Raw genomic sequence first — 25,235 nt, 5'->3', positions numbered from 1 at the left:
ACAGCATGGTACAAGGATGATGTGTGTTTCCCTAGCATTGTGTATAAACACTTCCAGAGCTTGGACTGGCAAAGGAAAAAAAAGGCAATTGGTACTGACAAGTGTATTGACTGAGTGAATGGAATGGGGCCCTGAGGCATGAACACTTTTTAATAACATGTAGACAGAGTGAAGAAGGTCCTTGGGCACCTTCCTTGGCATCCTTGATAGATAATAGGGCATATAAGGAGATGTTTTTCTTTGATTCCAGACTGATAATCTGGTCTTCATGTTCCTTTAAGCCTGCAGGCACTGAGAGTTCTTTTGTAGCTGCCTGATTGCTCAAGGCAACAGCCTTAGTTTTTACTCCCGACAGTTCCTCTTTCCCATCCCAATCCTGGTCCCTTGGAGTGACAAACTTAGTTTATTAATGATAATTGGTCACTGCGATGACCAATAGGTTCCTGTGTGAGGTTTGTATGTCTTCTCGACAAGGATACTACTGTTTGAGGCCAGGAATGGAGCCAGTCAGCTTGATTTCCAGAGAACAACTCCATAGTTGTATGGCCCTTTGATCTTTAAATACCTATTAGAAAGAATAAATAATTAATGGTCAGAAGTTTGGGAGATTGTTTTGTGTCAACCTAAAGGAATGATGTGAAGTTGGGTGATTTTAAGGATGTCAGTGGGTTGGTTAAATATATTTATTTATGCCTAGAAGACCCAGCTCAAGGCAGACTGTTGGTTTACCACCTCCACAAGGGCCGAGGGAAGGGCGTATGTGTACATCACGTGATGTCTGGACTTAGACAGAGCAGAGATGTCAGTGCTGATGGTGGCCAGATCCCAGCACTTAACAGCAGACCCCATGGGTTACTAAAGCTGAGACCCTATCTAGGGAGATTAGCTGCGGGAAGTGCTTTAACCACGGAGCAAACGGGCAGCCACTTGATTAGTGCCCCAGACGTTGTATGGCCTCATGGTGTTGGGTTTCCATCTGAACCATTACATGGATATTTGAGAACTGGAGCTTCAGTTCTAGCCCGACCTTGCATTTGATTTCTGAATCTAAACATCAGTGAGTCTTTGCTTGCTTCTCTAAGACTGGTGTTCCCCGCAGAGAGTTTTGTGTCGCTGATTTTGGATATTTAAGTTGAGAGTCAGTCCATATGGTGTTTGTTTGGATGGGGAATCCTAAACGGGCTTCTTATGGTAGGAGAACACAGTAGCAAATATATCTTTTCGGTAATGTGTTTTAAATCAAAGTTGCTCCTTATTTTCCCCCTGTGTTTGAATGTGACATTCTTGATTATTCCAGACCCACCTGCCCGAGAACACAGGAATGGAAAACAGGAGCCATGCTCAGATTTCACATCTATTTAACCCATCACACAACGGCACTGCCTTTTCACTGCGAGATAGATATATTTATCCCACACAAGAACATTTAAACAAAGTGACACAGATCGTCAGCAGATCAACCCAGACTGACGGCTCAATCAAACAAATGTATGTTGAGAATTTCCACTGGGCGGCTCTCACAGCAGCGCAGCCAAATTTGTTTAGTATCCATGAGTTAGCTGCATAAGAACATTCCCTGTGCTGCATGCCAGACGATGACTTTTCTAGGTAAACATCCATTTAGCGGCGTAGATCCATCCATGAAAGTGCTGGCGTGATTTTGATCTATTCTTTCGGACCCCAGAAATGATGATTTCATTCCACTGGCAGCCAAGTACCAACCCGCACATGCACCATTTAGGCTTAAAAAGAAAAAAAAAAGGGGGGGGGGAAGGGAGGTATACATTTATTTCAAAATGTAATATAACCATCCAAAAGGTGAGAGAGAGTCTATAAAATCGACAGGCCATTTCACTTTTCTGACATGCTATAAAGTAAGCATCATTAAAATGTATGTCAAATGCAGCAGGAGGAAAAAGACCTCAGTTGTTCTTGGTGTTTGAAGTGGAATGTGGAGCATTTGTGTGGCCCCGCTCTAAACCGTGAGGCCTTCCTCTGTGTGCTGGGGGTTGGGAGTTCTTTTGTTCAACTGCAATTTTAGAATCAGACCCCGACTAGTTGATTCTTCAGAAATGGGCACTTTTATTACCTGCCCTACCCATTCTTCTGTGGGAACAATTTACTTATTCTTTTACACGTGTCAGTTAAGGGATAAAAGACCCTGTAGACCCCAGTACTTAAGTGCAGGACAAAAGAGAAAGACACTTATTTTAGAAAAGAGCAGGAAGAGCTGGGCAGATGGCTCAGTGGGTGGAATGTGTGCTATGCAAGCAAGATGGCTTGAGTTCAGTCCTTGTACCCATGTCAAGTGCTAGAGTAGAAAACAAGGCATGGCAGCATGGACCTGTAAGCCCAGCCTGGGGGAGGTGGAAGCAGGCAAGCTCAGGTACATTGAAAGTCCCTCTAAGAAGACAAGGTGGAGAAGACACCTAATGCCAGCTTCTGGGTCCACATGCACCTGCAGGAAAGCATACTCGCCGCATATGTGTGCACAGTCATACAGCAGCGCCATTAAAAACAACATCAGAAAGAAAAAGCAAAGCTGTGCCTACTCTTGCCAACTTTATGAAATCCAGCTTATCTCGTGTAGGGCTCCTCTCAGTACCCTGTACAGTCAACAGAAACCCTGCCTTTCGTAGGCGTTCAACTAGGAATCCTCTGACGGGGGATATTTCCAAGTGGAATGCTCAAAAAAAATGCCTTAATTTATTTACCAAAGCATAATTATCTGAAACGAATGGAAACTTAAACTCTCAAGATGAGCCCATTGTGGCCCTTGAACAAGTTTTCTGTACAGAGAACAGTTAATAGGCCTAGAGGTGACAATGACTTTTGAAATCTCCTAAGATGCCGAGGGAGATAAGGTACAAATGTAACTCGAATAGGAAACATCTCATAAGCAGCGCTTTTTGAAACTTAGTACTATTTGAATGTAAGCATTTACTGTGTTCATTGGTCTGGAGAGAGGATGTGAAGGAACATGAGACACAGCTAGGCCTTGTCTTTGGTAGCTGAAACAGGAAATACCAAAACAAGAAACAGGTAGAGCTCACTGTGCGAGACCTCGGAGCACTCAGCCCTAAACGGGATGTCTGTATCCAAGTGCTCCCCTCCGGGGTCAGGGTAGAGGACAGAGACAGGTTGTAAGAGCCGGAAGTAGTGGGTGACAGCAACAGTGGGGACAATGTATGGAGCTCACAGGGACCGTGGTGGCATGAGAAAGGCCTGCACAAACTCAGTGCAGACAAAATCTAGAGTGGGGTAGTGGACACAAGGACACAAAGCCCCTCCCCTAACCAAGATTGCTCGATAGCGCTTCAGAGAGGGAAAATCCATTTTCTCTAATGGAGTGAACTGGGTTTATCATCAACCTATCAACTACACTCCAGAACAGGCCTCCTACTCAGGAGTAGCTGACCACACGAAACAGATTCTGTGGTGGCTTTTTATTCTGGGGTGTGTGTGTGTGTGTGTGTGTGTGTGTGTGTGTGTGTGTGTGTGTTTGGTGTTTTTTAGTCATTTGGTGTGTGGGGTTTTTCTAAAACTTTATTCATTGTTAGTATTATTATTATTATCATTGTTAGGGGAAGAACATGAAGTTGGGTGGGCAGGGAGATATGGAGCATCCAGGATGACTTTGAAAAGAGGAAAGACAAAGATCAAAACGTAATATGTAAAAATTTAAAAAGGGAAAACAAAAGAGCTTGTTTTAATAGCTCCAAGGTGTGATTCTCAAATGTTACCTCTGTGAGCCTTTCCCTGGCTCCAGATTTCACCCTTCTCCACATATTCAGCCACTTCTTCTTCCCTGGGCACCCAGGGCTACCTCAAACATTCTGGTCATGTGTTGATATGCTTTTTCCTTTCTACCCTGCAGCTGGTAAGGTCAGGAGAGCAGGATTGCTTCCAGCGTGCTTGTTGCTCTACCTCCAGCATGCAGAACCTCAGCAGGCCCTTGCTAGGGAGCAGGCAAATGGGGATGAATGAAGGGCAGTCTAGATTTGAAGGCCATCTGAAAGCAACACAGAGAAGTCAAAGCTGGCAGGAGGCTTATGGACTTGGTCTGGATTTCTTTGGCTTGGTTATGGTGCACGATTAAAGTATAAGATGGGCAGAGAGATTATGGTCACTTAGAAAAACAACTGGGTTACAAGAAAGAAATGTTCACTTCTTTTTAAAAGAACTGCAATCCTTTTGGTTTTTAAAAAATAATTTATTCTCTCATGTATTACATCCTGACCACAGTTTCCCTTCCCTCCTCTCCTTCTAGTTTTTTCCCCTTATCTCCCCCTCCCCACATCTCCTATTCACTCCTTCTCAGTTTCCTTTCAGAAAAGGGCAGGCCTCCCAGGGACATCCACCAAACATGATATCTCATGTTGCAACCAGACTAGGCGCATCCCCCATATTAAGGCTGGACAAGGCAAACCAGTAAGAGGAGTAGGGTCCCCAAAACTGACAAAAGAGTCAGAGACAGCTCCCACTCCCATCGTTAGGAATCCCCCCCCAAACACCAAACTACGCAACTATAATCTATATGCAGAAGACCTGGGTTAGCCCTATGCAGGCTCCCTGATTGTCATTGGTTTGGTCTCAGCAAGCCCCTATGAAGCCAGGTTTGTTGATTTTATGGGTTTTCTTGAAGAATTTTAATTCTTTGATTTCTTTACAAACATGGGTGCTCATCTTCAGGACACTTAAGGGAGCTTTTTAGGGGCCTGGTATAAACTTCGCAACACATACTTATCCATGAAAAATTATTAGCACATGATGTGTTCTTCAATACTTTTGTCCAGAGTTCTAAAGTGAGCTATATGAATGGCTTCAAGTTTTAATACTTTCTAGTGTTTTAGTTTTGTATTTTAATTTGATTATTGTGCCTAACACAAAAGGTGTGTGCATGGCAATATTTAAAAGCAGAGAGGAAACACGAACAGTGGTGCATAGAGGGTTTGAGTGACTTGTTTGCGACAAAATAAACTCGGCACAAGTGAGGAGCTGCTGCAAACAAAAGACTTTGTTTAAATGTAATAAAAAACAGGGACAATAGCCTGCCATGTTCCCACATGTATTTAAGTACTCTCACAATGTAGATTTCACACAGTCCCATGAATACTATTTATCAAAGCGACCAGCAGGTATTGGGATGAACCAGAAGCCTTCAGCGTGTTGATTGATCACTCTTTTCGAGCAGTTCACGAGGATTACACAGCCACTCCAAAATCAACAGCCTGGAAGAACATGATAGGCTTTGAACAATGGCTGGAATGTTAGGTTAGCAACTGCCCAAGGTCAGTAAATACATCAATTAATATTCATAAAACGTCTTGAGGCTTGACCTGGGGAGAGTACAGACCTGTTCAGGACGGCTCAGTTCCTTCTTCCTCGAAGGAACGTTGGCTTCTCTCAACATTTAGTGGTGAGATTTCCAAGTTCTGGATGTACTGAAACTGAACCTTTTGAAGATACAATCGCAGCTGTGTTACATACAGTCAGAGTCAGGGACTAACTTCTCCTCCCCACTCCAGACCTACGAAGCAGTTTGGAAATACAATTGTGCCACAATTGTCATGGTGCCTTATCAGACCTCCAGGTCTTTTATCTGCCGGGTACTGTCTATGGAGTGATGGAACGGAGTCTCTGTTGGAGAAACTGAACTGCTCTACCCACAGATAGGGAAAGAAACTAGTTCAGACCATGGCATCCCCTTTGCATCCTGGACTGAATTCATGGAATAGATTTGCTTTGCTTACCATCAAGCATTCCTCATTGTTCCTTGGCCAGCGGTGCCTTTCTCAAGCCTCTCTCCAGGTGCACTTAGCTCAGTCTGCTTCTTACATCATCACTGAGATTCTAGCAGTGCAGTGTTCTCAAATTACCTCATCTTCTGCACCATGTCAATAACCACATTGATCTTTCTTTGTATTTCATTTCAATAAGTGTCTATGTAGAGATATATTGACAGGGAGTGGGGGAGAATGAATTGTTCACAAGGCATTTCATCACCTTTTGTTATAGGAATACAAATAGATGTAAATGACAATGACCTTTGCGAACTGTCACTTAAGACTTAAAGGCACAGAGCATTTTACAACAATAATGACTTTGCAGCACTTGTGTTTTATCAGAGAGTTAATGAAAATACGATTTATTGTGATTTTTATGACAACTTGGTGTCAGACATATTTTTACACCCAATGTTGATCTATAGGAAGGGACATATTAACTGTACCTTTATTTAAAAGACGTAGTAGCCACATTAAAGAAGGTAAAAGAAAATGGTAAAATGGATTTTATTATGTTCTTAAACCCAATATTTCCAACATTGCATCTTTTTAGTAGGTACCAACAAATTATATCAATAAAAATTATCAGCTAGGTATTTTGCATCTTACTTGAATTAAGGTTTTTAAAAACCTGGAGGGTAATAAAATTTTAAACTTTCAGCAGAACTTAGTTTGGCATTGCCACTCTTTCTGTGGTCACTTGTCACATGCTGTCTCCAGTGGCTACCATATTGGATAGCATCAGTCCTAGGTGAAAAAAAATGAGGATTTCGATAGGTTATAGGATTTTTTGGGGGGTCATAGAATTTCTTAACTAGCTAGGATCCTTTGACTTAAACAGGATCTGAGGTTTGTTGAATATCTGAGTTTATCGTGATAATTATGAATTCAGATACATGTCTAGGAAGCCATAGATCTTCCAAAGAAAGATTACTTTCTAAAGTATGATTTGTTTCTTGCTCATTCCAGTAACAGGATACACACGCACACACACACACACACAGAGAGAGAGAGAGAGAGAGAGAGAGAGAGAGAGAGAGAGAGAGAATGCTCATATGTGACAGGGTCTCATATGTCCAAGACTGACTTAAGACCTTGATCTTCGTCCTTCCACTCTCTTGAATGCTGGGATTACAGATGCTAGGTTTATGCTGTGCTGGGGAATTTCGGGCTTCATGCATGCTGGGCTTATGCTCTACCAATGGAGTTGCATCTCCAGCCCCCTGATTTGTGTTTTTAAAACTATATTCCATGTGAGCTTTGAATGCACTATCTGTTTTGATGATAGCTGATCCGGTATCTATATTCCTTATGGCTCATTTCTGTGCCCTTCTTGAATTTATTCTTTTATTTAACAAATATTTATTGAGCATGTATTCTGTTTCAGATATCATTCTTGGTACTGCAAAGGCATCAGTGAAGAAGGCAAAGTCCCTTCCCTTGTGGAAATCAGTCTCCACTCTACGGGGCATGGTTGCTTCACATCAAATGCTGCCATAAATATTGGTAGAGCAAATATCCTGGCTGCATTTAAGATAGGCTTATTCTCCTTTTGTAGAGGACTAATAAAAATACTGGAAGAAATGATAGAATTGTGGCCATCCAAGTAATGACTTGATTGTTTATTTTTTGATTTTATAATAAATATAGTTGTAAAGGTTGCATTGAGGAGTGTGCAGTGCAAATTCTGAACTGATTGCACTCAGTTAAGTTCATGTTAGTTTCATGAATCAGAGAGGGGGGGGACTCATGAATACCTGCACACGATTTTCCAGGTTGGCTTGTCTATGCCGTATTTTCATGTACATAATGTTGTTTCTCTGAAGGGTTTATAATGCACTCATTTTCCACCTAGAAGAAGTCTGCTCAGCTGGTTTTCCTTCAGCCAAGGCTGTTCATTGGCCCTATAAGCTATCCGAACTTTGAAGAAAAATGCAGATGTGTCCTACTGTTTGAAATGGGGTAGAGATCTGGGAGGATTAATTTAAAAATTCATAAATCCTGAGTACCATTCAAATTAATGACCTCTAACCTTTGTTCCAGGTGACTTATTTTGACTTAGCTATGTCCAGATAGATGTGTTTATAGAAGAGAGTTCAGTACTGCCCAAACCTGACTTATTAAGCATCTCCTAGGGCTCATAATGTATACCAGGGATGAGGACCACCCTCTGTTTTCTCATTATGCCAAATAATAGAAAGTGGAAATCATGCTAATCCTTCCTTCTGTGTCTGCCGCACCCCTGCAAGTATGATAAACTCAATCCAATTAAAAGTCATTACCTCTCCGAGGCTCAGCCACAGTCTATAACTCTTTGTGTCACAGTCCTCCTGATTGTCTGTCTTTATCATAAATAGAATACTTAGCCATCTTTGGCTTTCATTCTCTATTAATGAAATGGAAGATCACTCATGGATTGATGGGTGCAATCCTTGTTTTCTCTACCACTCACTGCACTTTATTTCGTGAAGGTTTGTAGATGCTCATTCTGCCTGTCAAGAGTCTAAGTCCTTTGCAATCAGTAATTTCACTTGATTTTTTCTTTGTGACCCCCCTCTTCCCCTGACCCATGGGGCTTTGCATGTACAAATCTTGTTGATTGAATGACTGATATTTTGTTGCATGTTGAATCGTTGTGGGATCACAGTTGCTGAGACTTAATAGTGGTGTCAAGTATTTACAAAGCTGAATAAAGGAGACCTACTATAACAGCAACAAAGTGGGGCACGTAATCACTGCGTAATTCTGCATATGTCAGGTGCTACTCCTCATAGTGTTACATTACGGACTCTTTCTCTTGAAAAGTCTCGACCCACCCAGATTTACATGGACTTATCTATCGCCAGTGTGTCTCAGTCAGTAGTGTGAGATGCTTCAGTGAAAAATCTCACACTTGTCTGTCTTCCTAAGAGCTGGATTCTACGATGTTTTGAAAAAAAATAGATATTGCTTCTATCCGTTGTCTCACTCATGTTGCCCTCCTAGGTCTGAACCGCTGGGTTCAAGTGATCCTCCTTCCTTTCTTTCTCTGATGCTGCGACAATAGATGTATGTCATTGTACTTGACTCAAAAAATGGGTGTTTGGGTCTGTTACCTTCATTAAGTAGCGTGATGCCAGATTTTATTTAATCTAGTTGTTGTAGCTGTACCCCACTGAAACAAAAAGCTTGTTAAAGAATATTTATCAGACTAAGCAAGTCCTTCAAAATGATCTTTACATCCCATAAAAAAGACAAAAACACTCAGGTGTGCCTTTCTAGTTAGCTGTAGTTAAAGTTCGGCTTGTAGGTAGCTGTAGGCAATACTGGGGTGAAACCCATTATCTGATGGTGGTATAGGTTGTCAGTGAGCAGCAGGGCTGCCATTTTTCTGCTAACTGTTGTACTCTATGGACACAGCTTTCAGGCTTTTTTCTCAGTGCATCAACCCTTCTGAGGTCAATTAAATCCATACCTGGTCTATATGTAGCAGTGTCTAATTGTACCTGGAAGATGAGGTCATAGTCTGGACTATCAACAGCGGTTGGGACGTACACTGATACTTTAAGGCGGTCCCATGCCATTGGCTGTACAGTCCTTATCAGTGAAGTGTGTCCCGTGACAGTGTGTGCATGTCAGTTCCATCACAGTGACACCTCCTCCTCTGACCACTTTTCTCTCGGCTAACCCTGTAACAGAAACGTGAGTGCACCACTACTTGAGAACCTGCTGGGTCTGCCATTTTCTGAGTTATACGTAGCCTCAGCAAGAGCCAATAGTTCCTGTCTTCATGTTCACAAGAACTTGGTGATAGTCTAAAACACACATGAATAAAAACTGTATTTCTACCAGTAGTCTATTTTTTTTTGTTTGTTTTTTGAGACAGGGTTAAGAAGTCTATTCTTAAGCAAACCAAAGCAACACACTAGTGCATACTCTTGTTCCTTGGAGTGAGTTGGAGAAGACTCTTGGAGACAAAGTCCCTTGATATTTCTCTCTTTAATAAAATAACAGCACTTGCCTCTAACCTACACGAGCCCCCCTGTGAACTTTGTCATCCCTAGGTTCCTTCCAAGGACTACTGCAGCGCCCCTGCTATTTAAATGCTTGTTGTTATACCGAATTGCTTAGGAACAATGACAGGAAGAGAAAGTGTGAGTTCAGTGGGGACATTTCCATATGTGTGAATATCTTCCATCTGTTGTTGGTTGAATCTCTGGGTGGGAGGAGTCCGGAGATACAAAAGGCCAAGGGCATATGGTTTTCATCAGTCTCCGGCTGGAGATGCCCAACTGCACAGGAACTTACAAGCATGTCTTGTTACATTCTTCCCCGTTCCAAACCTCAGCTTACTCCTTTTCTGTTGCACCGTCAAATACCTCCTACCATCCCTGTCTTTGTAGTCAATGCTCTGCTACCCGGTGGGAGAAGCTCTGCCGTCTTGCATTCCATATCTGTTCTAGCAACTTTGTAAAGCTCCAATCACAATGTGATACTGAAAACATACTTGCAAATGGATGGACGAGGAAGCCTGAATGACAGCATCTTTGGCAAGGGCTACGACCTTGCCAGTTGTTATCTGACTCCCCGCCTTGAATGCCAGGAAGGGATTTAAACCTGGACCCTTTTGCAGTCTTTCCCCAGAATTCCAATCGGAACGTGCTCCGGAAGTGTTCCTATGGTCCTGGTAACGCCTGGAACATCCGTTGAAACCCTCACTTTTCATAGTATGGAGCCCACCAAAGCTTTCGAAAGTCAAATGTATATTTATTCCATGGAGGAAACTCTATCAGCCAGTGCAAAAGTTTGCTGGCACCAGCTTGTGATATAATGGGCAGCTTAAATCCTGCTAACTGCAAATAATTTTTCAGCCATGTTTATGACCGTGATAGAGTTTAGTGAGGCAGAAGTGCAGATAGCATAAATATTTCCACAAAAGCCTATTGTGCCGGCGACATAAATAAATTAGATCCAGTTTGTAAATAAATTTAGTTTTACAAACATTTACAATCTTCTCTTGCTATAAACTAAAGTAATTTATTCAGAAGAGGCCCTGGATGCCTTTCTTACGAAGTCAGTTGTCATTAGGACACGCGGCCTGGTGCCCGTCAACTGTCTCAGACTGTGTGACTCAACAAGGCAGGAAGGATACTCCACAGACCACCTAATGCTACTGGTTATTACACGTGTTGATAATGACAATCCCCAGACTCCAGGCACAGTGTGGTAGTCTATGAAGTTGTCATATTATATCATGCCCTTAAATACCTGGCTTGTGTTACCACTTAGCAATGTTGGAAATTACCCCTTCCCAATCAGAAGTGCAGCTGGTATGTATATACATGTACACATCGTACACAAACACATCTGTTCACATTTTTCTGAAAACAATTTTTACAAAGTGCATAATGTTTTCTCAAATTAAACAGAAACGGTTTCCTTTATGTTTTCAGTGATTCAGTGATATTCCATCTCCCCCACCCCTGGTTTTGAATGATTTCACATTTCATGTGATGTGGTGTTGGGAAACTCAATCTGGCACCCTTTAGAATGTAGAACGGGGCCCCAGACTGCGCTCCTTGGCAGCATCTAGACTTATTTACACCAGAGCTGCTCTCTTTGCGATCGGGCAGAGTCTGGGCTGGAAGAGTGGAATGGAATTTCCCCAGCGTGTTGCTTTATGACGCAAATCACTGCTGTCTTTTTATTAACAAACCTGTGGCAACAAGGACTATGTCTCATTTAAAAAGTACCCTAAGTTGGAGAGTCTAACAAGATTTCATTCTTTGGGTACCCTGCTTCGCATCAAGCCAATAGTGCGGTTATGTGAGTGTTTAATTGGTCGCTCACATTCCTCCTTATCAGCAAGCCACAACTCCCTCTTCTGCCCAACATGCATAATTATTTTCTTTATGTGGAACTTCTGGCTGGAAGGAAGTTCTGTTCTGTAGCAACAGGGATGGTCTACATTGGGTCTACCGTGAAATGGGTCTGAACTCACACACAGGCTCCTTACTCCCATCTCAGGAAAGCATCTTGGCCCACCATGTGTAGCAAGGACTCTCAAATTCCTCTACTTCCTGATCTTCATTTTCTGGCGGCAGTTTCGACTCTCCTCTCCCAGGAAATTCTAGAATTCAATCTCCTTGCTAGGCAATGTACGATTGGACTGCTTACCTTTGCCCTTAGTTTCTGAGGTTTGATCTCTCCTTCTGAGACTAGAAGGCTCTTCTGCCAAAAGCCACCAAGCCACACTTAGGTAACCCTAACAGACAGGCTGGGGCGCTCGGGTCACAAGTAGAACCAAGTGAAGCAGAGCTGTGGTCAAAGAGACCAACTGCTGCCCATCAATATTAATGCTCCCGCATGTCTTTGCCACCTTGAAACACTCTTTGTAAAGAAGCAAATCAGCTCGCTCCTTAGCTTGCTTTCCCCAGAAACCACCCTCAACAACATAAACAAATTAGCCATAGTAAACCACACATTCTGCCCACAGAGAAACCACAGCCCTCACCAGAGGGCAGTGTACTTAATGTGAGAACAACAGCCCGGCTTTATAAGCCTCTACTGGGAATAAATTCCAGTCTCACTGGTTAGAGCCTGGCCCGGGAGCCAGAGTACACTTTCTCCTAGGTTACAGGTTGTGGGAGAGCCAATCAATTTTCAAAGTGTCTTTCCAGGAACTACATTTTCGAAGTTTTTGGCATTCCAAGTTTTGAGCATTCCCCGGTTTTCATTATTGCTCCAATGGAATGGCCGTGGACATGACCTTACCCACCATACTAAGTGCATGGGGTTGGAACTGAGGTCTACAGTGAACGGCAAATCCCATCTCCTCTCTCAGGCTGCACCAGAGTTCAGGGGTGGTACCAGGTGGAGACCTCTGTGCAACTGCCTCTTCCACCGCCGCTTTCCCAAGCTTTATGGGCCTCCATCTTGACCTCTGGGGAGTTGTGAAATATTCTCTATACCTTCCTCATGCTGATATACTTCCTTTCTTGACAATGGCTAGTCCTAAACCATCGCGGCCAGCCCTAAACCAATGTGTTCCGTCATCAGTAAATTCCTGCCTGTGATAGTGTTTTCTTAAATACCTGTTTAAACAGTGATTTAGATAAGAGTGTCCCATTTGTGTGCAGCAGGAAATGCCTGCCTTCTTTTAGATATGCTGGCAAATAATTGCTGGAGATAGGGCTTGCATGCTGCAAGGCTGTGCTCTGCCCATTGCAGCTGCCTAAGAAGTAACCTGCCAGTTGGTTATGATGGAGATATGGGACATTTCTGCTTTACTTTAACCGAATCTGAAGGAAAGTCACTTTGGGGGATATAAAAGGCTTATGATAAAAGCTATCAGGTCAGAGGTCGCCAAAAATCTCTTTAACATTTGTATTGCTAAAAGAGAGTTCAGGCAAATGACTGTACTGTGAAAGGAACACTGTCCAGCATGTAATGAGTCTGATCCTAGCTGGTCTTCCAGTAGGAAGTGGTCACTAGGCTCCCTCACACCAGAATATGACAAACATTAACCTGGTCATGCTTTCTCTCCGGGCGTGACCCACAACACTTCAGTGTCTCTGTTTGGGTTGTCTTGGAGTTTGTAAATAGTTGCCAAAAGGCTTTACTTGTACCTCAACTATGAATTTTCTAGTGATTTCTTTCCATAACCATTTGAGAAAAATGCTCAGCACTGTTTCTGAAGAGAAGCTTCTGGAAACAGATAAGCCTGTCTCATAAGAGTGTAGGAGCTACCCATTTAATTTTCAAACTGTATTGTTCTGTGAAATATCTATGGAATTCCTAGGGTGGTGGGAAAATTCTTAACCAGTTTTACAAGCCATGGAGAAGGCAAAGAGTTTTGCCATAATATGAGAAAAATATATATATTTGTTCTAAGTCCTTTGATTTCAATCCATCTGGTGCTCTGGCCATTTCCTTTGCTACCTCTCCTAACCCTCTTTAATTCTGGATCTTTTTGGTAGCAGACTTTTGAAGAGCTTTTTGGGAATGCTGTGGGTAGCAAGGCCTACAGGGAAGAGATGAAATAGGTCAGAACAAGGAGGCTAACAGAAGTACTGGGAGTGCGAAAGAGCTTGGAAGACCATTAAGAAATTCCACATGCCAAGCAATGTTGGCGGCTGTGTCACAAACATGCTACAGAGACTCGGACCGGACAAGTATGGACCAGATTCTGAACATGTCGTTGAAGACGGTTTTCTTTCCATCCTTTTCTGTCCTCCAGTGACCTCTCTGGGACAGTGGCCTCTCCAGGACAATGACCTCTCTGGGACAGTAACCTTGCTAGGGGACACCTCTGTTTGGAAACCTGGACTGCTAGATTCTAACAAAATCCTTTGCAGCTTCTCTGTCAGCTTTTTGGAAATCTATTTTCCTCACTTTTATAGTTTCCTGTCCTCATTTCATGGGGATGTTAAATTTCATCTTCTTGGGGACATTTTCACAGCATGTTTCAATGGCCAGTTCATTGCGTCCTCCTTTGTTCCGTTCATACATGTGCTATTACTTGGGCTCCTCCCTTTTCCCCATAACCCTGCACGTTTTTAATGGTTCTGTTGCTAGTGGAGAAGGCCCCTGAGGTCCTTTGCTTTCTCAGAAACATGCCTCTGTCACCACTCTGGAATTGTCCTGACGAGGGAAGAAGAGCATGTCCTGTTTTAATTTGGAAAGGAAACTGTAGTCTTCTCCTCCCTCCCCTGGCTACTGGGAAGCATGCACGGACTCACAGACTTGTGTCCGTAGGCTCACGTCCTCCCTGGAGGTCCCTGGTGGGGCTCTGAGGTTTGGCCAGGCCTCCTCTCCTAAAGCTGGGCGCACATCCTCTGCACTCAGCCACGTGTAATCCTTCCTGTCTGCCTGTGAGTTGGGCACAAAGTACCGGCGCTTGGGCCCACCCTCTTCTTTAGTAGCAATTAACCTTTACTACAGAACTTCCTTTGAAGTTTGCTCATGTTTTTATTACAAAACTGCAATGAGGAACATAATGGGGGGAAATGTCTAAATTTCTGAGTTACCTAATCTGTTCAATTCCCTTGTTGGACTCCTCTTGGCAGCTGTTTTATACAGCTATGATCTCAACCAGTCTGCCTGAGATCTCAAATCATGTTTCTGTCTCAGCCTATTTTTAAGATTAGGGAGCTGCTAAACACCACACACACACACACACACACACACACACACACACACACCCCACTCACTCACACACCCTACTCACACACTAGCAAATGCATGTGGATATGTATATTATGGACAAGTTTGTTCAGTCAAGTCAATATGATGTCTTGTTTGCTCACACCACTTTATAGCTAAACTAGAGCTATGTGATTTAAATATTAGCATTAATTTTGCGTTAGTCGCTGAACGGTTTCTATCAATGAACTGATATGGTAAGCAGAAAGGAAATAAAGACAACAGGGAGTGATAAGCTTTTCAATGGTCATTAAACACTAGCTATGGGTTGAAACTCAGGAGTTTGAATGGCATCTGCCCAGAAGATTTTCAGTTAAACTAAGCAGAGACGCCAAAAGAAACAAATGGTGAGTTATACGAATCCCACAGAATGAGAAAGCGTTTTAGGCCAGCCTTGCAAATAAGGGCCAGAGAATTATGAGTGAAGTGGCATTTTTTTTTCCTAGCCTGCCGTTCACGGGAGCTCAAATAAATGAAATCATTTTTCCTCTGCTTTTCACTCAGTAGTAAATCACTGGTAATCCAAGGCGGGAAGAAAAGCAGCCATGAAACTCAAAGAAAATATGAGAGGATGCCCCACCCATGGCAGAGTAGGTGAGGAGTTTCTAAGAAAATGTAAACCATGAAGACAATGTGAACTTGGTTCCACCAAAGTTAAAAAGTTATCTTATGAAATCAAGAGGCAAATTATAGAGAAAAATAAATAAAAGCACATCAAAGGGCTAATTTGTCTATCGTTAATAAGACAGATTTAAAGCCCATTTTAAAAACTGAGACAAAGCAATGTATAACTTGTAATGGAAGAAGCATGAATAACTAATAAAATATTTAATCTTTTAATTTTGAAGTATAAATTAAAGAAACAACCGATAAATAATCTTCCTACTGGTAAAAATAAAAAACAGGACATAGTAGTGCCTCTGAGTATGGTTGGTAGGAGTATAAATTGATCAATTTATTTGGAGAAGAAACTGCCAGTATTCAGTAGGTTTTATTTAGTTTTTAGTAGGGATCCCATCTAAGGAAATTGAAATGGGTGAATGAAAGTATTTGTATAAAGGGTATTTATTTTGCTGATGCTTTGCTACCAAAAGCAGCATAAATACTATAGAAACTGTTCACTTACTGCAGATTCCAATAATGGAAGTATATGCAGCAACTGCATGTGAGTTTAGAAAATCAGAATAAAGAAAAACTGTTCACAATGAACTATTAAGTGAAAAGACTGAACAACAGATTATCTACACAAGAGCCATTCTTTTGATGAGACAAACTTCTAGACTTCTAGTTTCAAAGAAACTGAAAACCAAGACTGGGTTTGAGCAGATGCTGGCTCTCGGCATCCTATTTAGTGCCTTTTACTCGGATTCTACCTTTGAGTAGTGAGGATTATTTTTTCTCATCATTTTTGTCAGAACTGGAAAATATGGATGCATCACTGGATGCTGTTATTATCAGTGTTACATTTTCAACTTCCTCCTTGGATTTTGATATTTTCTGAATGAAATTCATCCCAACTGGAAACCTGGATAGTTCCTCAAACAGCCACAGAACTACATAGAATCTGACTGAAGTGTAGGCTGTTGCTTGCGTCTTTGGATATCAGAATACTTAGAATTTGAATCGAAGGGTTTGAATTCCAGTAGTGTTTCCCAAATCACTTCCTCAAGTCCAACAACAAGCTTTTCTCCCAGTCCTCACTGAGTTAATGATACAACCAAAGGACTCATGAGGCAAATTACAGTTGAGGAGCTCAGCTCCCCGAAGTTACAAGGGTTGTTTATCTTTATGGGCCCACTGATGTATGCCACACTCCCTACCTGATACCTACCTATTGTAAATGTGCCCAGTCTGCCAGAGTAATATCCAGGAAATCTTTAATTGACTACAGCTATAGCCCAGGGAATAGATCTACCAATTTCCCCCAGTAACAGAAATCTAATGGCGATAGAATAATGGAGGTTGTTTTTCATTTGGATGGGATGTTTTAGCAGCTTTTGAGAGAGTTATTGAGTAATGTCCATAAAGATGTTAGTTATTCTCACTTATGCAAATATTCAGTATGGTGTGATAAACCGCATTCATGCTGAAAATTTTACAAATGCTAGATTGTGTTGAAATACGATTGTATGTTTTGATAGGTAAAAGTCAACAGTTTTATATTTCCCGTTTTGTCATCTTGGCCCTTTTTATATTTAATTCAAATGATACTAACTGAATGTAGTTGGAAGACAAATTGCTTAGGCTTTTGTCTCTGTTAAAGCCTGCATATGGATGATTAGAACTGGATCTTTTTTCTACATTTGCTTGGATGCTATAAGTTGTTCTTTAGGCTTAATCAAATTTTTTTTTTGTCATCGTTAGCAGGATTGTATTTGGGCTTTAAATTATTCTAATTTTCATGCACATCTTGCTCAAGCTGGTACCTCAGCAACCACATTTAGACTCTGCACTGGGGGAGTTCGTGGATAATGGGGAGGTGATAGGATTTGCTATGACAGTGGGAAAGCACAGATATAATTGTCTCAATCTTTCTCTAGGGTCTGAGACCCTTTTTCTGGACCCGACAGAATGACTGATTTACTCAGGAGGAAATAGAGGAAATTTTACCGGCTGTTCATAGAGAATTACTCGAAGAGTATTATTCTATTTATCTAGGTGCCTTTTTGTTTTCTATTTCTTAAATGGGAAAGTTTGTATATCCCATGATGTCATTCATTTTATAACATTCCTCAAAGAAAATAAAATCCTCACAATAAGCAATAGTCCCATTGGAGGACTTATGCCGTAACGTTCCCTTTAGGGCCACTGAGAGCTACACTTTTAGAGAGGTGGCATTGATCTTAATTTTATTTATTTATTTATTTTCTGAGATATGGTAATACTCTATAGCCTAAGTTTGTCTTAAACAACTTACCTTACAGAATCCTCCTGCCTCCAGTCCTCTAAGGAGCTGGCACATAGACCTGTGTCACTATGTCTGGTGTGGAAATGGTTTATGTATTTTTTTCTGCACTGTTAATGAACATTTTGATGAAACGTAAAATTAGATGGAATTTTCAAGTGCATTCATATCCTGATAGTACCTCTTTAGGTATTATTAAAATAGTTTATTTTGATGCTAGATATAAAAGAAAAATCTGGTAAGCTACTACATCCCAATTTATGTCTTTTCTTTTTCCTTTCTTTCTTTCTTTTATTTTTTTTTCAAGTCAGGGATTCTCTGTGTAACAGTGCTGGCTGTCCTGGAACTCATGCTGTAGACCAGGCTGGCCTTGAACTCACAGAGATCTGCCTGCCTCTGTCTCCAAGTACTGGGATTAAAGGCATGAGCCACTACCTTTCCCCACTTTATTTATAAAAGATTGTTAGGATCAAAATACTCTCCAATTTTTAGTAGGAAAATATTAATTTGGTATAACTTGTCAATAAAATTGTATGTGAAATTAACAATCTATTTAACAAGGATTCTTTAAACAGCTGTGTGCAGATTGCTTGGAGAATTCCTATGAAGTGAGTATCTTAACACCTAACTTTCCTATGGCCTACTTCCTTGTTGGAGCTAAAACAGCTATACATATAAAATCCTAAGTGCAATGTATGTTATTAGATTGCAGAATTGAGGGCTAAAATTCTGTAAGCTTAAAGAGGAAGGAGAGGCTTGTGTTGATTGAGATGACCACGGGACATGTTGGAATTCACTTGGAATTTGACCTGGAAGTTGGGAGTTGGTTAGACTAGAGGGTGGAGGTGGATAGCCAGGATGGAAGAACATCCTGCTTGCCAAGTTTAGAAGGCAAAGATCAGTTTGCAGCTCAAGCACTCCTGTTGAGTATTGAGAATTAGAGGGGATGAGTTCAGAAAAAGAGATATTTTTTTCCAAGCGAAGAGTTTCTACTTTAACTTGAGATACTGGGAGCCACTGGAGTCTGCTGAACAGGAAGGAAAGTAGGAGGGGAAGGTGAACTCAGTAGTGAGGGCTGCAGTCAAGAGACTGGTGATCTGGAGACCAGCGGAGCACAAGATCTGTTAGAAGATCCAGGTGTGCACATTGGAGCACTAGACTGAGCTCCCAACGGCCAAAGGAGGAGCAGAAGGAGGGAGAACATGAGCAAGGAAGTCAGGATGCGAGGGGTGCGCCCACCCACTGAGCTCACCAAGCCCAGCTGGACTGGGACTGAAGGAGCATGTGATCAAACCGGACTCTCTGAACATGGCTGACAATGAGGGCTGACTGAGAAGGCAAGGACAAAGACACTGGGTTTTGATTCCACTGCATGGACTGGCTTTGTAGGAGCCTGGTTTGTTTGGATACTCACCTTTATAGACCTGGATGGAGTAGGGAGGACCTTGGACTTCCCACAGGGCAGGGAACCCTGACTGCTCTTTGGACTAGAGAGGGAAGAGGAGGGGGTGTGAGGGGAGGGGCAGGGATATGGGAGGAGGTGGAAATTTTTAATAAAATAAATAAATAAATAAAAATAAATAATAAAAAATCCAGGTGTGAAAGATGAATTGGAAGACTCAGATGAAATGAATGACATTTGTGGTAGAATAGATTATTATAAGAAAAGTACAACAAACTCCATGCTACTTTTTATCTGATGTGGATAATTAGAGGAAAGATAACATTCCTAATTGAACGAGGAAATGGACAAAGTGCTTGACTGGAGGGCAGGTGACAATGCTCACAATTTTGGACATGCTGCACTTGAATGATATTGAACTTGCATGCTGAGAACTGTATAACCAACCAAATCTTGCACCCTGCAGTTCTGTCACGTGGTTGGTATAAATGACATTCTCTCAATAAGATAGCTTTGCGTGGATTATCTCTTTGTATTTTCTGAAACTGTAAGAAGCAGGACCTAATACTCGATGGACAGTTGGTCATGAGTGGTATGTATTTCAGGACTGAATCGGGGAAAAATTGCAGGTAGAATGTATCTTCTACCTCTTAGCCCAATAACCCATCTTAGAAGGCTTTGATAATACAGCTGCAGGGTTGGCAGGAGAGTAAATGTCGCTAATCTGAGGCTGGAGCTCTTCCATGTCATGAGTAACTCAGGACTACACAGGCTGTGCTAGAAAGGCTAGGACAACAATCACAAGCCACCCTGCCTACATTCTGGTGCTTCTTCAGAATCAGCATCCGTATCCTTTAGCCCTTTTTTCTTACTTCTGTCCTTGAAGCCCTTATGAGTCAAACCAATGAGAGACCACTTTCAGTTCATAACCCTAGTGGAAAGAAACACACGCCTATTTGCTTAAGGGCCGCAGAAGTTCCCTTCAGCTGGTAGGAAATTCAGCATGGCCATTATTCTTTTCACTCCTCTGCCTAGCCCCCGAAGTCCCCATATATATATTTCATGATGGCCGCAGCGTTGTGCTCTTGTGTCTCTAAAGCCTCTGTGGTCAGGGCTAACCTTTGTCTCTCCCGAATTCTTGCAGCCTCTTCAGGATTCTTCTCTATGTAGAGGCAGTTGAAACATTCTCACCTTCTAGTCTGGAGATTTTTTTTCTCTTTTGGGTATACCAGGGTACCCGCCTATCCGTTTGCCTCTGAGGATTTGTTGTTTTTGTCTTATGCATGTGACTGGTTGCCAGTGCACCAAGTGCTTGCCTGACGGAGCCTAGAAGAGGGCGTTAGAGTTCCTGGAGCTATAGCTACAAATGCTGGGAACTGATTACTACATGTGTGCTGGGACCCTCACCCCAGTCCTCTGCAAGAGCAGTAAGAACTCTTAGCCATCGAGCAGGCTGTGTAGCCCCCAAAGCTACCTAATTTTGAAAATGATTTTAGCTTTTAGGACTTTTGAGTTTCTACAGAATAAGCTGCTGAAGCAAAGAAATACCAAGGGTTGCATAGAGTTGAGCCTTGTTGCACACGGCAGCCTTTGGAGTCCTCGAGGATCTGTTGTATTAATTTGAAGCGTCTATGGATTGGCTGATGCAGTTTTCCCCTCTGGTGTCTATATAGGGTGGTGTGGGGACAGTGGTTGTCTGCATTACTTCTTATCTATACTTTATTCAGACTGATAAATAAGCTCCTGGGTGCTCTGTATGTGGGTGATGGGTGGGGCTGGCCTATACAAGTATTAACACACTTGTTTTATTACTTTATCCTCAGATAAACCAGAAGCCATAATCTATCACCCCTCCCCTGTGAATAACAGAGATTTTTAATGGGACACAACTTAACAGTGTTCTTCTATGTTCAGATTGTAACGAACTACTGTACTGCGGTTTATACCCTTGTGGAATTTGTCTTGGTTTATTAGGAGGAATTCATGAAGTTCTTATTTATTTGCAGGTAATGAGTGTGCTTATGGCAATTACTCTGAAATACCTCTGGAAGAAATGCCCGATGCTGATGCAGATGGGATAACCAATGTTCCCACCCTCCACATCCAAGAGCCATGCTCTCCTGCCACATCCAGTGAGTCATTCACTCCCAAGGAGGGCTCTCCTTACAAAGCCCCCATCTACATCCCTGATGACATCCCTATTCCGGATGAGTTTGAACTTCGAGAGTCAAATATGCCTGGAGCAGGACTTGGAATATGGACCAAGAGGAAGATTGAAATAGGCGAAAGGTTTGGGCCATACATGGGAGAGCAGAGGTCGGACCTGAAAGATTCCAGTTATGGATGGGAGGTAAGCGTGTCTCTTGAGTTAGCACACATGTGCATTCAGGTCTATAAAGAAGAGATTAATTGCGCGCGTGGCCACAAGGATGTTCCATTCGTGGGAGCGTGTCTTCCAGGTGATGTTGAAGAACCAACTCTCTTACGATCTCGTTACTTGATAAAGCAACGTGGTACTTAAAGGAATAGCATGGTAAAAGGGACACCAATGGAAGAATGATAGAGGCAGCACATCAGCTTAAAAAGACGGCAGGAAGAGGTTGTGGTTTCTGAGCTATCATTCAGTACATTGGATCTGATCATCTTAAAGAGCGTGCGGTGTGAGCGCACAAGCTGCTCGTGAGACGTGTACATAGTGTGTGGTCTTTTATGAGGCAGGCTTGTCTGGAAGGATTGGGGTAAAGCATATGTTTTCTCCATTTTGTAGCTATAGGCCAATTTGGTTAAACTTTAGCTTCATGTTGTCGTTCACCTCTGTCCTCCTTTTATGTAGTTTGTCTCTTAATCAAAGGAGACCACTTTGATTCTACATGCTTCTTGAAAGTGTGCACAGCAGTCACCACATATATTTAAATTGATTTGATGAATAAATTATATATTAAAACAAGAGCACAAAGTGATTATAAAGTTAGTCACTAGTTTCAGCTGTGCATTGCATAGAACCCATCAGGCGGCATCCAACATTTGAGGTCGTTAATCACAACAGCTACCTTAATTTTATTTCAACAATATTAGGTAATCTGCCGTTCTAAACTTATCAGTTCATTTATTGTTTTGCACCAATGCACTGTATATGCGTTGGTGTGTACATAAATACTTTGTATTTATTTGTGCTTTTATTTTCATTCTCATGGCTTGAGATAGAGTTTGTTATCGATCAGATCAGCCTGGAACTCTTGCTCCTCTTGACTGGGAGGATGCTGGGATTACAGGCTTATGCTATCAAGTCTGGCTTATGTTTATGGTTTGAAAACTGTTGTGACTAAACCATAACATCAGAATTTCTGGAAAATCTGGTCTTCAGCAGAAAATCTTGTAGGTGACTTCTGCATAGGTCAACAGCTGTGGAGATGTGAGGGAAGTCTCCCTCCACGGTATTTCAGCTGGATGGAAATCAGATAAACAGGATTTATTTGGGTATGTTCCCTTAATATTTATGATCATTAATAGAATATCTGCTTAGCGTTTAAATAGAAATGAATATACAGTGCCTGCAGGATGTAATTTCAGCTTTTTGTCCTTTTGCCTTATATATGTCCCCTTGTAAAATTTATTCAAAATTCCATGATGAAAACAGCCCTAATTCAAATTCCGAAATACCAAAAGTTTAGTTCTGCCTTGAACATGATTGTAAGTGAGCATGCCTGCCATAGTTTTGTCACTGACTATAATCATGCAAGTCTGTGGTTTAGTAAGATTACTTTTAGACACATGTATCAATAAGAGATTATTAAAAATCATTAATGGATATGTGAGTTTGAATTCATTTTAAGTCTGTGAATTTTATGTAATTTTTGTTCATCTTAAAATAATGGCTATAAACTATCTAATAATAATTAACTCATTGACCTTTTATTACCAGATCTGCAGAGTTCAGGGAGTGTAGTCCTGGTCTAGGAATAGACAGAGTTTAACTGTGAAATTAGCTTCCAATTACAGGATTGAACATTACAAGATGGGACCTTTTTAGACACAATGCACAAGGATTGGGCATAGACCTGGGGAAACTTCTGCATTTAAGGACCTTTAAAAATAATTTTATTTTTCTTTTTGGAGGAACATGTCCAGCACACACATGAGCCAGATATTTACCTTAAACAATAGAAAATTATTTCCTTCATTGTGTGATAACTGCCTAGAATTCAAGATGCATAATAGCCCGTGGCTTTCTGGTTGAACATCAGGCACTCGGTTTCTGTCCTTTTTAGAATCCAGCTGATGGCCAGGTATACAGTATTCTTTGCCATTTTAATATTTATTCTCTTCAATTTTTTTACATTTATTTATGTGTGTGTGTGATCACGCGTGTGTGTATGCACACATGCACACATACACTCCCAATTGTCGCTGTACACATGTGGAAGTCAGACTCTAATGTGCCATTTATGGGAACCAAACTCAGGTTGGCAAGCTTGGCAGCAAGTCCCTTTGCCCATTGAGCCTTCCTGCTTGCCTTCCCCACTGTTTAAAGAGTGTGAACTGTGTGCTCTAGAGATCTACCAGGCAAGGCTGTTGAGAAGGCTTGTCATGGTTTTGGCAAACTTTATCCTTGGTGGAGTAGCTGAGTCCTTGACTCTATCTGGTTAATACAAAATCCATTTGCCATCAACTCCGGCACTTTCACACAGAGTTGTGTCCGCTCCTGTGCGCTCGTTTTGAATTGTCCTTATGTTATATGCGTCTTTAATTGTAGCTCATTCTCCTCTTATCTGATTAGACCTGTAATTGTGTTCTAACTACCATGACCTCTCTGAGACTGCTTCACGTTTCTTAAAAGTGATGAACCGAGGGAAGAGGTTGGAAAAGGAAGCAAGTCTCTTAGATATTCTTAAAGTAAATCTGAGTGGGAAATTCCGATTTGGCAAGCAGTTATTGAGTGCCCATTGTACATCAGATCCCGCATGAAGGGTTTCCTTTCAGCCGCTTACCTCCTCTAACACAGCAGCCCAGTGATGTCTCTGATGCTCCGTTCTCTCCTCTTGGCTCCTCTCCCTACATTTCTTGTTCCAATAAACTTCTCTGTTGAGCAGGAAAGAGTATGTGGCTTGACCGTACTGACTTCCACACCAGCATGGTTTGTGGTGCCCATCATCTCTCAAGACACTGTTCCTCACAAACGCTGTTCTTTGTACTTGGGTGTATCCTTTCTCATCCTTCGGGATTTTTATATTTATTCTCTGAGTGTTCTTCTTGCATGACATCATCTCCAGCCTTCCTAATCACAACTCAGTGTTGCTTAAATTTTGTTTCACTGGCAGCAGTGAAGCCATTTATTGAGGAGCTTGAAATATTATGTGGCATACAGGCTTCCGTAGATTACCCAAGAGGGCAAGGCTTACGTAGAGTTTGCAAAGTTACACTCACCTAGTGTAGTCTTGATGGTGTTTCACGAAGTTGTGTGGGCTTGCCAATGCTCAGTATATTTCTTACTTTTGATTAATAAGCAGATTGCATTAGCTTAGGCTGCCTCGACTCAGGGGCAGAAGCAACAGAAATTTGTTTTATCGCAGCTCTAGAAACTAAAAGTCAAAGACTAAAATTCTGGCTGGTTCTTGTTTTGGTGAAGGCTATCTGTTGTTCTAGGGTGTGCACGTACTAAGATGAGCACTTGGAAGGTAAGTTATAGCTCTAGCTTTTAAGTCATTTATTACACATTGCATGACTTTTTTGAAATATAGTATTTTGGAATTTTTTTTATAAGTTTGTATTTCAGGGAAATAGGATATTTTTAAGACATACTTATATGTGTGTGTGTGTGTGTGTGTGTGTGTATGTGTGTCTATAGAAAATAACCCAAAGATATTTTAATAGACCTATTTTTTTTCCAAAGGAGTGTTGATCTAATAAAGAGGAGCTTGCACAACATTTTGGTTTGACTGTGACTGCCATGTCCTGAGGT

At 41.7% G+C, this 25,235-nt stretch overlaps 1 protein-coding gene and 2 long non-coding RNA genes across 16 annotated transcripts in view; 1 reads left to right on the top strand and 2 right to left on the bottom strand.

The window, feature by feature from the left end:
* Positions 1-25,235, top strand: part of Mecom (MDS1 and EVI1 complex locus) — a 562,715-nt gene that overhangs the window by 261,525 nt on the left and 275,955 nt on the right. For all 14 annotated transcript variants that reach the window (XM_087899579.1, XM_087899575.1, XM_087899573.1 and 11 more), the window contains exon 2: positions 21,283-21,626. In XM_087899579.1, coding sequence (XP_087755705.1) covers positions 21,283-21,626 — 344 coding nt within the window. The remainder of the gene's footprint in view (positions 1-21,282; positions 21,627-25,235) is intronic.
* On the bottom strand, positions 1,342-24,450 carry LOC146890028 (uncharacterized). Its single transcript, XR_014999302.2, has 2 exons — positions 24,265-24,450; positions 1,342-1,742 (listed from the first exon to the last, which is right to left on the bottom strand). It is a non-coding gene; the product is annotated as an uncharacterized LOC146890028 (long non-coding RNA).
* LOC146890029 (uncharacterized) lies at positions 5,000-6,056 on the bottom strand. Its single transcript, XR_014999240.2, has 2 exons — positions 5,357-6,056; positions 5,000-5,231 (listed from the first exon to the last, which is right to left on the bottom strand). It is a non-coding gene; the product is annotated as an uncharacterized LOC146890029 (long non-coding RNA).

Source organism: Myodes glareolus, chromosome 20 (genome assembly GCF_982192425.1).
Source record: "Myodes glareolus chromosome 20, mMyoGla1.1, whole genome shotgun sequence".
NCBI lineage: Eukaryota > Metazoa > Chordata > Mammalia > Rodentia > Cricetidae > Myodes > Myodes glareolus.
This window is presented reverse-complemented; position numbering and strand designations above follow the sequence as displayed.